This window comes from Brassica napus (assembly GCF_020379485.1).
Source record: "Brassica napus cultivar Da-Ae chromosome A2 unlocalized genomic scaffold, Da-Ae chrA02_Random_36, whole genome shotgun sequence".
Taxonomy (NCBI): domain Eukaryota; kingdom Viridiplantae; phylum Streptophyta; class Magnoliopsida; order Brassicales; family Brassicaceae; genus Brassica; species Brassica napus.
In genome coordinates, this window is record NW_026013957.1 from 1 (window position 1) to 15,543 (window position 15,543).

At 34.0% G+C, this 15,543-nt stretch overlaps 1 protein-coding gene and 1 pseudogene across 1 annotated transcript; both read right to left on the reverse strand.

Annotated features, from left to right (window-relative positions):
- Positions 1-7,683: 7,683 nt before the first annotated feature.
- Positions 7,684-9,005, reverse strand: LOC106413430 (annotated as a pseudogene).
- Positions 9,006-9,808: 803 nt separating this feature from the next.
- Positions 9,809-10,472, reverse strand: LOC106423794 (pectinesterase inhibitor 12-like). Its single transcript, XM_013864557.3, has one exon. It carries the CDS (start codon positions 10,414-10,416, stop codon positions 9,892-9,894), a length of 525 nt encoding a protein of 174 aa, XP_013720011.1. The 5' UTR covers positions 10,417-10,472; the 3' UTR covers positions 9,809-9,891.
- Between the last annotated feature and the right edge of the window lie 5,071 nt (positions 10,473-15,543).

Consider the following 15,543-nt stretch of genomic DNA (forward strand, 5'->3'; position numbering starts at 1 on the left):
ACAACAGAGAAAGAAGAAGACGAAGAGGAGATGGCTGGGGCAAGATTACTTGACATGTCGAGAGTTCCATTCTCCAGGTCTCTCTTTCTTTCTCTTCCATTACTCTCCCTTACTTTACTTGGTGCAAAAAAAAAACCAATAAATTTTCCATCTTTATGAGTTTGCTGCTTTGTTTAATCGTTGCTTGTCTCTTCTTTCGTGGTTCTGTTTGCGTTATAATCGAACACAGGAGGATACACCGCGACCAACAACGAGTTCCAGAGATACGGTCCGAAGGGTTCATGGAGATCAAGATCCTCCAAAACGACAACCTTTACGTCCGTGTCGACTTGCCCGTTGTTCCCAGACGACGGGGTCCGCCACAGAGTCGACTCCGTGAGGCAAAAGGTTGTCTTTTTCTCCGGTGAAGAGACTCTCAGGACGGAGACGACAAGAAAAAACGCCCGTGAGTACGCTGGAACCGCCGGTTTAGGTGTGACTGCTGTGAGATAACGGGAGTGGATGCGAAATGAAAATGGAGTGTTGAGGATGATTGTGTCGAGGTCAAAGTCAAGACCATGACAACAATTTACTCTCTTTCCCTCCCTCCCCCAACACAGGTTCGAATCCCTCCTCTCACTCAAATACAGATGACACCTTTTTTTCGCATTATCCATTATTAAATGCTTAGTTTGTTTATAGGTAAATCTGGGAGATACAATATGGATGAACCTGCTTTGAACATGGCTAAAGTGGTGGAGGACCATCCATTTGTGGTGAAAGGTCCTAAGCGTTCAGAAATAGTTACAACGAAGAGGTGATGGAAGTGTTTGGGTTTCATTCGACTTGCCAGGTGTTTGTGGTGATGATATATTGGTGCTTCCCAATGAGAATGAAGTCAAGTTCTATGGTGAGAACAAGGAGGGTCTATGAGCACGACGAGAGTTGCCGTATCTTCATGGGAGCCGTCATGGAGTTCCCCTTTTGGAGCCACGACATCGCTTGGGATGCTGAGTTTGGTGTTCTCACGGTCCGTATCACACCCTCCTGGTAGCAGCAACACCAACAGGGAGTAGTAGTCACACGGTCTCATCTCCCAACTACTTTTCACATATGTTGTCTTTGGGAGAAATGTTGTTGGCCACTGATGAAGTCTTTTGTTGTTTTAAGTTTGGACAATTATGTGTGACTGTGTCTTGTTTTGGTGTTTGTTATCGAATTTTGTTAGACTACATTTTACGTGTCCATGTATCATCATATCCCCTTGCTCCTTTGCTTTTGATCATACAGAGAATCGAATGTTCACACTCTGTCACATTGTTTTCACTTTCCACTTGACATAGTTCAACGAGAAGAAGTTCACACTCTTCAAGCGATTTTATAGTTTGAATTCAAACCTATAAAATGTGTGCAAAGCTATTGTAGTTATACTACTGAACAAAGGCTATAATAGTAACCTTAGGGTCTTTGGATAAGTCATGAATTTGTTGGGGTTGCTCGCTGGAACAGAGCTATACAGAGGAAGGATGAACATCTAGTGCAGAGAATTTCCATTTAGAAGCAAAAGATAACATAAGTGATTCGTGTAGGTAGGAAGATGGAATTATGAAAAAAATACACAAATAAAATAACAACTGGGGAACCTCATGAGAAGTGTTCTTAAGGATCAACTATTAGTCTTGTCTAGTCCAGTTTATGGAAACTCAAACCACTATATTCCTCAAGTCACGCCCAACCTTGACCAATTCCTATGCCCAGTGTTAATCTCCCGTAGTTGAACATCATTAGTTACACTCTAAAAAGGCAGAGCAAGTCCATAAGGTACAGTCAGAAAATGTCCCAAAGTGAACATTTTGATAGATTCAACATGTTATGAAAATATGGGTATCACCACAGTAGTGACGGAGAGCATCAGACCATATGACACAAATTTATTATAGCCTCTCATCTTTCATTGACCAAACGTGATGAATACTGGATTGAGATATGTTGGCAAAGAAGCCAGGGACATATACTACTATCATTTGATCTTATGTGCAATATCACAGCTTATCTTGTGTGATTGATCCCATAACACAAGATACTTACAAAAAGTAGAATCATGGATGTTCCATATGCCTAAGAGAGTGGAACATCCAAATAATGGTGATGATCACATCATCATGCGTATTCATATAGTCGCATATATGCTATGCATTGATGATTACTGACCTCTTAATCATAACAATAGCATAATTTAAGCATTTCAATAAAATAACGTTTACTATTCCTAAATCGTAGTTACATAGTTGTAACGTACATGTCCGAGTATGGACACGACGGACGCAAATACGAAGACAGAGTGGTTTTGGATCCAGTGGGTTTCGAGGTGAAGAGGTAAGGGGTTTATGGTTTTCCTACTACTTTTGTTCTCTCTTTTATGATTTTGAATAAAATGATATGTATGACGCGGACGTTGCTGGTTTGTGTTGTGTTTATCTGGTTAATTAAGTAATTTTAATTTCTTCTACGTATATATCATCTTATGACTGTCATGAAAAACGGTTTAAGAGAGAATCTAAAACGCGATATTTAAGGGCCGTTTCAACAAGCAAGGAACTTTAAATTGTCGTAAAAGCAAACTTTAAATGATAATACTTGAGATCCATGAATAATTTGTTGAAAATAATTGGATGAACATCAAGTAAAAACGGCTGTAAATTTTTGCTTTAGAAGAAAGAACACGTTGCATTGCTTTGTGGATCTTTTTTTTGCCGTATATATTAGAAAAATGTTGAGGAGTTAAAAAAGAAGAAACTTATCATCAGACCCGGCCCTGAGGGGAAGCAGACCAAGCAGGTGCTTCCGGCCTCAATATTATAACTAACATTTCTGCCACATTATTGACTTGTAATCCTTCAGCAAGTTTGGTTCTGGATCCTTTCTAATACGGAAGAGGTACAAAGTTCAAAGCCTCCTCCCCACTTTTACTTTATTTCCTTGTTTTTTTTTAATTTTATAAATTTAATAAACCCAACATCTTTTTTTAGCTTGTGGCCCATATATTGTCAGGACCGGCACTGCTTGACATTAACGGCACTGCTTGACATTAACGTCAGTGACTCGCGTCTTGTATGCTTTAACCATCTTCTGTAAAAATAAGAAAGAAAGGAGATGTTTATGTGTAGTGGTTTCATGACTAGTAGTGGATTATTGCAATAAGCCAACGGACGATATAGCTTTCTTCTCATAATGAACCCAAACAAAACGATATTAACATTTTATAAAGTTTTTTTCGAAAAAGACCATGTATTGTTAAAAGGAACAAACTTTTGAAAGTGAATTGTACGTACGGATAATAAAATTAGAGCTTGCACAAAATACAAATACACTGTAAGATAAATTCGTAAAAAATAACTTGATATACATTCAAAAGTAGTTTATAAGAAAAACACAAAAAGATATATAAAATTTTACAAACGGCTTAAATTTTTTTACATATTCGATTTACTTTGAATCTTCTTTTATGTTGGTATTTGTCGTCATCTTTTATATTAAAAGAGAAGCATTGTAATAAATGTGTTCATATTAAACTGGAAACATGTCAAAACATTGTAATAAATGTATTCACACTAAAATGGACACATGTTACATGTAGAGAGTTTCTCAGCCAAACTCTACATAAATATGTTCACACTATGTACTTTACATATTTTTAATATAAACTCACATGTATGGTTCTTATTTACGTTATTTTTACTGTTTATGAATAGAATGTAAATCACAAATATCAATATTTATAGGAACAAATATCCAATTTGATCCGTTATATGCATATATATATATACATATATTTAAAGAATTATATATAAGTTATATATTATAGTTTATATAAATTTTACAATATTTTTGTTTTTAAATAATTTCATTTTAAAATTTTTATTTTTCATGCATTATTTTCAAAAGATGTCATTTAATATTAATTAACAGTATCTTTATATATTTATCAACCATCTTTATATAATTTTACATACACATACATGTGCACATTGACGTGAGCACCTTATAACTAAGTATTTACCACAATTGAAATATCTAATTTTTTTGGAAGTTAAAATATTATTTTTTAATACTTCTTTCACTATTGACCAAATTGTAGTAAAATGATTTGTCATAATAATTTTTTTTTCTTTTTTAACTATTATTCGTTTAGAACTATAATATGAAACCATTGGTTCGACATCACGACTATCTAAGATTCATAACTTGAAAACAAACAAATAATAGTAATTTTTGATTATCACAGGAAAAAAATCAAACATTTAACCGAACAAACCAAATAAATATTGATTTAAAATGATAGTTATATTTTAGGAGATTAAAAATAAAATAAACAACCTAAAACCGAATGATATCCAAATTAAACAGATTAATGTCTCCATATTAAGAAATAACGAAACTAATAATCACATTCCGCAAGGCGCGGATTATTACCTAGTGTGAAACTAAAAAGAGAGAGGGAGAATAGAAAAAGTGACAGCTCATGAGCGTTTTACTATAGATAAAGAGCTTTTTTAAAGTTTTCACTCGGTTTAAAAAAACATTTACACAAAGGGTAAGCGACATAAGATCATTATTATCGGGATTGTTTAACTGGGTTGCTTAAATTAATTTTGATTAAAAAAAAAAGAAAATTGCCTTTTAAACGAAGCAGCTTTGCTTAATTAGGAGGAGGAAGAACCAGCGCTTATGAAACACGCGTCAGACACAGAAGTCTCCTCCTCTCTCTCATCTCTATCTCTATAATTCCAAAACGTGTGAGATTGATCTCGAACGGGAGATTCGATATGGTACAGTCCATGTTTAGAACAACAAGGAGTCTTTTGTAATCACTCCCAACATCTTCACTTGTAATCTCCTCGTGAAAGCTTTGTGTAAGAAGAACGATGTGGAGAGTGCCTACAAGGTGCTCGACGAAATTCCCGAGATGGGTCTGGTGAAGAAACTCTCAGCGACAAGAAAAACGCCCTTGGGTACTCCGGGACAGCCTGTTTAGGGTGTGACTGCTGCGAGATAACCGGGGTGGATGCGAAGATGAAAGATGGAGTCTTGAGGATGATTGTGTCTAGGGTCAAAGTCAAAGACCATGACAACAAGTGTACTCTCTTTCTCCCTCCCTCCCACACAGGTTCGAACCCCTCCTCTCTCTCTCAAAAGTAAAAAAGATCACACCTTTTGGAGTTTTGCTTATACATTACTGTAAAATGTTTCGTTTATAGGCAAATCTGGAAGGTACAATCCAGATGAATCTCCGTGGAACTTGGCTGAGTTGGAGGATCATCCCTTTGTGGTGAAAGGTCGTAAGGACTCGTCCACTTCAGAAGCAACATCTGATGAGGCCGTCTCTTTTCGTTGGATCTGCCAGGTGTTTGTGGTGATGATATGCTGGTGCTTCCCAATGAGAACGAAGTCAAGTTCTATGGTGAGAACAAGGAGGTGTGTGAGCACGATGAGAGTTTCATTTCAAATGTCTATCTTGTTTTAGTTTTGATTCGCTACCAAGTCTTCATGTTTTAAGCTGTGACAGTTATGTGTGGTTTTTCGGATGGCTTGCTTGCTGTCTACGTATCACTTCCACACTCAAAACTAAATGGGATTGGAATTCAAACCTATAATGTGTGCAAAGCTATTGTAGTAATACTATTGAACAAAGGGCTATAGTAACCTAAGGTCTTTGGATAAGTCATGAATTTGTTAAGGTTGCTCGCTGGAACAGAGGTACACCGAGAAGAATGAAACATCTAGTGCAGAGAATTTTCCAGTTAGAAGCAAAACATGAGAGAAATGACCTGTGAAGATTGAATTGAAAAAATATGCACCAAAATATAACAACAAAATGAGAAAGGAAAAGGCTGTAGGGGAACCTCATGAGAAGTGTTTTCCTGAAGCATTTTTAGATCCATGTTCTGAGGCTGAACTATTAATCTTGTCCAGTCCAATTTATGAAAACTCAAACCACTATATTCCACCACGTGACACGTCACGTCTAACTTGACAGTCATTCTCAATGTTAATCTCCAGTAGTGGAACATCATTACTCCCTAAACGAAGAGCATGTGACACGAATGTATTATAGCCTCTCAGTTTTTATCGACAAAACGTGATTTGCTCCAAAGTGAAAGTAGAACACAGAGAAGTTCCATTTGCCGAGAGAGTGGAACATAAAAAAAAAAAAAAACTGATGATCACATCATCATGCGTATCCCTTATATATTAATCATGGAGCATTACAACATATTTTTGTAGCCACTTGTCCTCACGAGAATGATTTTTAGAATTGTTAGAAAAATAAGTTGGTCTATATAAACATATCTTATGCTTTTTATTAAACTAACTATCAAATTAATTAGTAGTGTACAAATTTTTTTTTATTTCCTTAAATAAAAGCTATGAATTACCTAATATAGTTAATATATATATATGACAAATAATGATTACGAATAATACATATTTGATAACAATTTTTCTAACAACTCTCTTTTCTGTTTAATTTTATACTATTACAAAAATAAACAATCACATTAATCATAAAATAAAAAAATTAGATTTTTTCTTATATGTTATATTTTGAATTTTTTAAAACGACTATAAATTACTAAAATGGTAAAAGTCTCACATTGAAAATTTTATGATCAATGGTTTAACTTTTTTATTCAAGCAAAATACAAATGATCATATATCGTAGGGATAGGCGTTTGGATACACGTTCGGTTCATATTCGGTTTTCAGTATAAAGTTATAGAACCTATTCGAGTATTTTTATATTTCGAGTCGGGTTCGGGTATTTTATGTTCGGGTTCAGATATTTTGGGTTGGGTTTGGATATTTAAATTTTGAAGAAAAATAAATAAATTATTCATTGTTTAAGTTTTTGTATTTAAACTATATTTTAACTTAACTGGTTTTCTAATTTTTAAAAGACTAAACTTTTAATCGATTAGAACGACACAAATTTAGTTGTTGTTTTGAAAATTTAGATGTAACTTTTGTTAATGCAAGAAACAAGAGCTTGATATGTATTTTAAATTTTTAAGTGAGAAGCAAATGATTTTGTCCATAATTATATGTATATTATCTCATTTTGAGCAATAATCATTATTAATATAAATAATTTGAATAAAATGAGAGAAGTAAACTAGAAATATAGGGTTAAGTAAACTTATGTTTGGTTTTCTTCGGATATCCATTCGGGTTTACTCGTTCGGATTCAGATATTACCTGAACTGCTCAAATAAATAATTTGTTTTGTTGTTCTTGAATTAGATGATTTTCAGACCGAGCTGATGAATATATACTTGACATACATTTATATTTCGAGTCTGCACTTATATCCTATAACAGCTTGATATATTTGATTTGAACACTAATTTGTTAATATAGTTTTCCAGTGATTTTTTTTCAAAATTTTGATTCTTAGATATGTATCTGGAGTGAAACTATTTTTACAGATGTCTATTTTTTTTTAAATTGACACTTATGTAATTCACCGAATTCATAGAAGAATTTAAAAAAAAACTTAACTCATATCAATGAAAAAAAGATGGGAACGAAAACATAATTTTATAGATGTAGATAATGAAATCACTTATGGAGTATTTAATTTTTGTTTTTTTACGGATATTATTTTTAGGGTTTTTTTGAAAAAAATTCAAATAATAACAAATATTTCCAATGGAATAATTTTCCTTTGCTCTTAAATTTATTATTAGGTAAACGAAAATCCACATTACATAATGCAAGAACTTATGGTAATTTCATCAGAGCATATTGGTAAAAGCTAAAGGAATCAAAATCTTCTGAAACGAAACATTGTTCTCGTTTGTAACAGGAGATTTCGCGTGCTTCTCTTTGAAACCATTTTGACAAATGCCAGGTTCATCCAAAGCAGCACTCAGATGCATATTAGCACTTTTGTAATTACTAGATTTAACGTTCATCAAAGCTTCTTTTAAAGAACCATATGCATTGTCATAAAGCTTTACGCAAGTGCGTAACGCGGGTTCAGTACTCGATGCATACTTTTTGCTTTTGAGAATAGTCTCAACTATCCCTTTCACGTTAATTGTTTTGGACGCAGCGTTATTCGTTGGTGCTAGGACCAATCCTGATAGACTAGTGATTGGACGCAAAAATCATACTTGAGATTAGGGTCTTTTGCTGCAGCTGTTTTGCAGGAATCTCGAATCAAGGTTTGCGCGGCTGATATATATATCTGACGTAAGGGTATATGTCATTGTTTCCTGTTTTCTTGTGTGTTATAAACTTATGATAAAAAGAACATTTCAGTTTTAATAAGAAGATACTATTTCATATTAAGAACTATGTTTACATTTTTAAAAACTATAATATATTCACTTGGATTATTTCTCAAATTGTCAATTTTTCTGAACATGGTCAATATGTAATAGTAGTTTTCCATATATACACGTCGTCAGATTTAGTCAACTCTCAGAGCATCATTATTGGTTCAATTTCTTAGTGGAGTACCTGATGAGTTTTATTGTGTAATTAAATTAAAACCAATAATATGTACATAACCATTCGTAAAGTAACATGTGGCATAAATCTCTGATAAACTTGGCAAAGTCTATGTGTGACCAAGCGTTTCTTCCCATTTGACGCTCTCTCTCTTGCTTTATTAATTTATTATTATTATAAATGTCAGTCTCATGAGTTACTCTTCCACTGCATGTGCTCTTAGCTTTCCATATCATACATAAAATAACAAAAATGAGATCTCTTCTACAGTTATTAAAAAACAAAAAAAATACCTTTTAATATTGATTTTCTCAAAAATCATATTTGAGATTAGGGTCTTTTGCTGCAGCTGTTTTGCAAGAATCTCGAATCAAGATTTGCGCAGCAGCGAAACAGTTTAAGAGGAGAAAAAACATTACAACTGAAACGAAGAATTCCATGCTTTTGTTCTCTTTGTGAGAGATGAGAAGAGATGACTATGATGTTAACTTTGTGATTCACGAAGCTGTTATATATATATATATATATATATCTGATGTAAGAGTATATATTCTCCTTTCTTATATGTCATTATTTCCTGTTTTCTTGTTTGTAATGAATTTATCATAAAAAGAATATTTCATTTTTAATAAGAATATACTATTCCAAATTAAGAACTCGATTTAAATTTTTAAAAAATCATAATATATTCACTTTAAAGGATTATTTCTCAAATTATAAAAATTTATCTGAACTTGGTCAACAGGTAACAATAGCTTTCCATATATACACGTCAGATTTAGTCAACATCTGTATCACGAAAAACCTTCAATCTCATTATTTATTCATCAGGAAAAAAAAAAATGATCAGTACTACTCGTAAAAAAAGTAATGTTGTGCATTTTTAAAAATAAATATTTAATTATTAAAATAAAAATAAAAATACAGACACTATAGAAAATTAAATAAAAGTTTTAAAAAACAAAAAAAATTGAAAATTAGAAAATAAATAAAAATATTCAAACAATTTTTCAATAAGTAAAAAAAAAAGATTGAATACTGAAATAGTTACAGAAAAAAATATTTTAAAATTTTTCTCACATATCATCGTTGATAATAATGATTTATGACATATCACTAATGAGGATGATGACTTTCAGAAAATATCACCATTGACAATGACAGTGATATGTTGAAAACCGTCAACTCATCGATTTGTCAACGATGTTAAGTCTAAAATTGTGATAAGATACATAAAGAATTTTAAAATTCTGTGGTTTTGCAAATACTATTTTAGTGTTTTATAATTTCAAATAGTAGCAAAAATTTCCAATAAAATAATGTTCCTTTGCTATTATTTATTATTAGATAAAGGAAAATTCATATCACATAATACAAGAAGTTATGGTAATTTCATCAGAGCATATTTGTAAAAACTAAAGGAATCACAATCTTCTGAAACAAATCATTGTTTTCGTTCGTAACGGGAGATTTCTCGTGCGTCTCTTTGAAACCATCTTCGCAAGTGCCCGGTGCATCCAAAGCAGCACTCAGATCTATATTAGCACTTTTGTAATCGCCGGATTTAACGTTCATCAAAGCTTCATTTAAAGAATTATTAGCATCGTCATAAAGCTCTACGCAAGTGCTTAACGCAGATTCAGAACCCGGTGGATACGTTTTGTTCTTGAGAATAGTCTCAACTATCCCTTTCACATTAGTTGTTTTGGACTCAGCGTTAGTAGTTGATGCTAAGACCAATCCTTTTAGAGTAGTTGCGGTTTTGCTCTGTGGATCTTGTTCAAGAGACTGGACGCAAAAATCATAATTGAGAGTAGGGTCTTTTGCAGCTGTTTTGCAAGAATCTTGAATAAGAGTTTGCGCGGTAGCGAAACAGTTTAAGAAGAGAAAGAACAATGCAACTGAAACGAAGAACTTCATGTTTTTGTTTTCTTTGTGAGAGATGAGAAGAGATGAATATGATGTTAACTTTGTGATTCACGAGGCTGATATATATATATATATATATATACGTCGTAAGGGATGTTAACATACTCAAATAATCAATTTATTTTAACTTGGTCAACATGCAATATATGCTTTCCATATGTACGCTTTAGATTTAGTCAACTCATTTTGATGTGTTTCCATATCATACATACAAATATCAAAAATGAGATCTCTTGCCATTTTCACCAACATTTTAATTATTAAAAACAAATATTCACCTTTTAGTATTGACTTTCTTAGATTTTTGGGATTTATGGGCATTTGGTTCGGTTTTTTTTTTTCGGTTCTATAGGTTTAGGATTTTTGCAGTATTTAGAAAATTATGTTTGGTTTCAATTCATTATTTCAATTTTCGGTTCGTTCGGATAACAAAGTTAGGAACCGGCTAATATCCAAGTTAATTTTGGATATCATTTGGTTCAATTTTTGTTCTAGTTTTTTGTCAAATCGGATTAAAAAGTAGAAATTCGGATTTTTGAATTAAATATTAGATATTTCAGGTTTTTGATAAAAATTTGGATAATTTTAAATATTTGAAAAATGTATTATGGAATTCATTTTTGGGATATTTTGGTTTATAAATGAAATTTTCAAATTATTTGATCATTTGAAAACTAAATAAAGTTAATATTTAGAAGTATGTAAACTATATACATATTATAGAAATTCAGGTATCTATTCGATTTCGGTTCGGTTTTGATTTTTCAGTTTTAAAATTTAGGATCCATTCGGATAATTGATAAGATAAAAATCTGAATCGAATCTTGTTTTTCGTTTCGATTATGTTTGATTCGTCGGTTCCAGATAAATGTGTTCAACCGTATTGAGTGGCGTGCAAACATCTTGACTTAAAGTGTGTGCATTTACTACACAATTATGTAGAAATATTTTTTAAAGCAAAGTTTCAAAAAAGAAGAAGATGCTTTAAAGCAGTGCCTTCACTACAAGAAAACGTAGCAGTAACAAAGAAGATTTAAGACGAAACTATTTCCTCGTAAATTTGTAAGGTGTTTACAACGCAATTACGACGAGACCAAAATTTATCGTAAACTCCATGGAACTTTACGACAAAACTGTTTCGTCGTAAAGTCCATGTAAGTTTACGACGAAAGTACGTGGAAAGCAAAATAGTCGTAAACGTTACATCGACATTACAACGAATCATGTTACCGTTATATTTAGGTGAAAACGTGTATTCAATGTGCTTTAACTTACCTAAATTCGTTATAATGTCGTTGTAAATATTATGTTAAAACCATGTAAATCCATGTAAAACATTCCTTGTAAAATCGTTGTTATATTTCAACTACCCAACTCGAAAATTTCTCTATATATATGTCATTTCTCACAACTCTCTTCCTCACAACACACAACTCTCTTCCTCACAACACAAAAAAGGAAAAAAAAAATCAGCAAAAAAAATTTTCAAAAAAAAATCTAAGAAAAAATGGTCGGTGGCGGTAGTATTTACGAGTTACGAAGTTGGATGTATTTGCACAAAGATTCTAACGGGAGGGTGACGAACGCATTTCTGAACGGGCTAGAGACATTTATGCACCAGGCGGGCTGTACACCGATCACGCATGAAAGCGGTAAGATGTTCTGCCCATTTCGAAAATGCTAGAATTCAAAATTTGCACGTAGTGAAACTGTATGGAATCATTTAGTAAACAGAAGATTTACACCACAGTACTACATTTGGTATCAACATGGAGAGAGTTATGGGGGAAATAAAGATAGTAGTAGTAATAATAATTTTGAGGATGCTCATCATAATGAAGAACCGAATCATGTGCATAATGAATATAATTATCATCAAGATGAGCAGATGGTAGATCATGATATGGTTCAAGATATGATTAGTGATGCATTTTTAGAAACAACTACAACAATAGCTGATAGAACTGGAAATGTAGAAGAACCTAATTTCGATGCAAAAAGGTTTTATAAAATGCTAGATGCTGCAAATCAACCAATCTACACTGGTTGTAGAGAAGGTCTCTCTAAATTGTCTCTTGCAGCTAGGATGATGAATATTAAAACGGATCATAATTTACCTGAGAATGCATGGATGCATGGGCAGAGTTGTTTAAAGAGTATTTGCCAGAAAACAATGTGCTGCTGAATCTCATTATGAGATTCAAAAATTGGTTTATAGTCTTGGGTTACCTTCGGAGATGATTGATGTTTGCATCGACAACTGCATGATCTACTAGAAGGAAGATGACAAGTTAGAAGAGTGTCGATTCTGCAAAAAACCACGATTCAAACCGCAAGACCGTGGGAGGAATAGGGTACCGTACCAAAGGATGTGGTACCTACCAATTACAGACATATTGAAAAGATTATATTAATCTGAGAGGACTGCTGCGTCGATGAGGTGGCATGCTGAACATGTCCAGAGAGATGGTAAGGTTGCACATCCATCAGACGCAAGAGCGTGGAAACATTTCAACATGGAACACGCAGATTTTGCTACAAATATTGGCAATGTCTATCTTGGGTTATGCACCGATGGATTTAGTCCATTTGGAATGTTTGGTAGACAATATTCTTTGTGGCCAGACATTCTTACGCCGTACAATTTACCGCCAGATATGTGCATGGAACAAGAATTTCTATTTTTGACCATATTAATCCCTGGGTCGAAGCATCCAAAACGGTCTCTTGATGTTTTTCTTCAACCGTTGATAGAAGAGCTAAAGCAATTGTGGTCAGAAGGGGTGAGGACGTACGATTGTTCCTTGAAAAACAATTTTACGATGCAAGCAGTTCTGCTGTGGACGATAAGTGATTTCTCTGCTTATGGGATGTTGTCTGGCTGGACAACATATGGAAGATTATCTTGTCCGTATTGTCTTGGATCGACGGATGCTTTTCAACTGAAGAATGGTAGGAAGAGTTGTTGGTTTGATTGTCATCGTCGCTTTCTTCCACTTGCCCATCCGTACAGAAGAAATAAGACATTATTTCGGCACAAAAAAATTGTCAGAGACAGTCCTCCTCCATATCTCACCGGCCAGCAGATCGTAGCGGACATTGATTATTACGGAGCTCAAGAAACAGTTAAGGTTGGAGGAAATTGGCATGTTCCTGGAAATATGCCTGATGGGTATGGTGTCTCTCACAATTGACATAAAAAGAGTATATTTTGGGAGCTACCCTATTGGAAGGATCTTCTCTTACGCCACAATCTGGATGTCATGCATATTGAGAAGAATTTTTTTGAGAACATCATGAATACATTACTTAACGTCCCTGGGAAGACAAAAGATAACAAAAAGTCAATGATGGACTTACCTGATATTTGCTCAAGAAGTGAGTTACATATCAAGAGCAATTGAAACGTTTCTGTTCCCATCTTCTGGTTGTCATCAGAAGCCAAAACAACCTTGTTTGACTGGGTTGCATCGGAAGTTAAGTTTTTTGATGGTTATGTTTCAAATCTGTCAAGATGTGTTGAAAGAGGTCAAAAGTTCTCCGGAATAAAGAGTTATGATTGTCATGTGTTTATGCAACGACTGCTTCCATTTGCTTTTGCCGAGCTCCTTCCAACAAATGTCCATGAAGCACTTGCAGGTAATTATAAATTTATAATATATATACATAAGTTATGAAATGTTATTAATTTGATTACTTTTGCAATATACAGCCATCAGAGCATTTTTTAGACACACGTACGTTCAAGGAAGAAGTCATCGAACAACTTCATTAGAACATTCCGATCATATTGTGCAACCTCGAGAAGATATTTCCTCCTTCATTTTTTGACGTCATGGAACATCTAGTTGACCGTATGAAGCATTGCTTCGTGGACCTGTTCACAACGGATGGATGTATCCGTATGAGCGACAGATGAAACATTTGAAGGGGAAAGCAAGAAATCTTGCAAAGGTAGAAGGTTCAATAGTTGCAGGGAGTTTGACAGCCGAAACATCTAACTTCAAATCATACTACTTTGCTTGAACTTTTCGTACGAGAAAAAGAGTTCCTAGGAGATATGATGATGGTGGAGTACCGACATCATATCCAATTGATGGTGTTCCTGACATTTTCTGCGAAATTGGACGGTTTGGTGGTAAAACGAAAGAAGTATGGTGGTCATGTGAAGAGGATAAACATAGTGCCCACACTTATATTCTGCTCAACTGCGAGGATGCAATGACCCGTTACTTTGAAAGGTAAATATTTTTGTGAATGTTACTTATATGAATTTAAGTTAATTATGTATGACTTGATTATTTGTTTAATTTGCAGCATGTTTGTATCTCAAGTTGAAGAAGCAATACCAGGAATATCTGCAACTGATGTGGAGACACGTAAAGATAAGCACTTTGTCAAGTGGTTAAAATCACAGGTACGTAATATATATCTTATATTCATTAATTAAGTAAGTGTTTTGATACTTCAATATTAATTAAGAAAATCTGCTTTTTGCAGGTTGATTATCACGATCCATATTATTCCGTATGGTTTCACGAATTGGTTCAAGGTCCAGTTGCAAAGGTCACCACATCACCTATGTATTTCACACGAGGATTTACCTTTCACACATACGAGTATGGAAGACATCGGGCAACGAGTAACTACGGAATATGTGTGAAAGGTGAAACAGACTTTTACGGGATATTGCAGGAGATTATTGAAGTGGAATTTCCGGGGTTATTGAAGCTAAAATGCGTCCTCTTCAAATGTGAATGGTTCGATCCTGTTGTGAACTGAGGGATTCGGTATAACAAATTTGGTGTTGTGGATGTCAATTATGGGAGAAGATACAACAAATTTGAGCCTTTCATTTTAGCTTCACAAGCCGAGCAAGTTAGCTTCCTTTCTTATCCTCGGCTTCGAACTTCCGGGATAAACTGGGTAGCTGTTATCAAAATTACACCTCGTGGACGCATTGTCGCTGGAGAAGAACCGCCCTTGCAAGAAGAAGACGCTATCACTGAAGTTAAGGTACCAGAACAACCAACTGATGAAATCCTTTTGATCGACCCGCAAAACTTTCAATATGAAGATATTCCCGAAGATGCGATAGATGAAGCACGTGAAGACGAG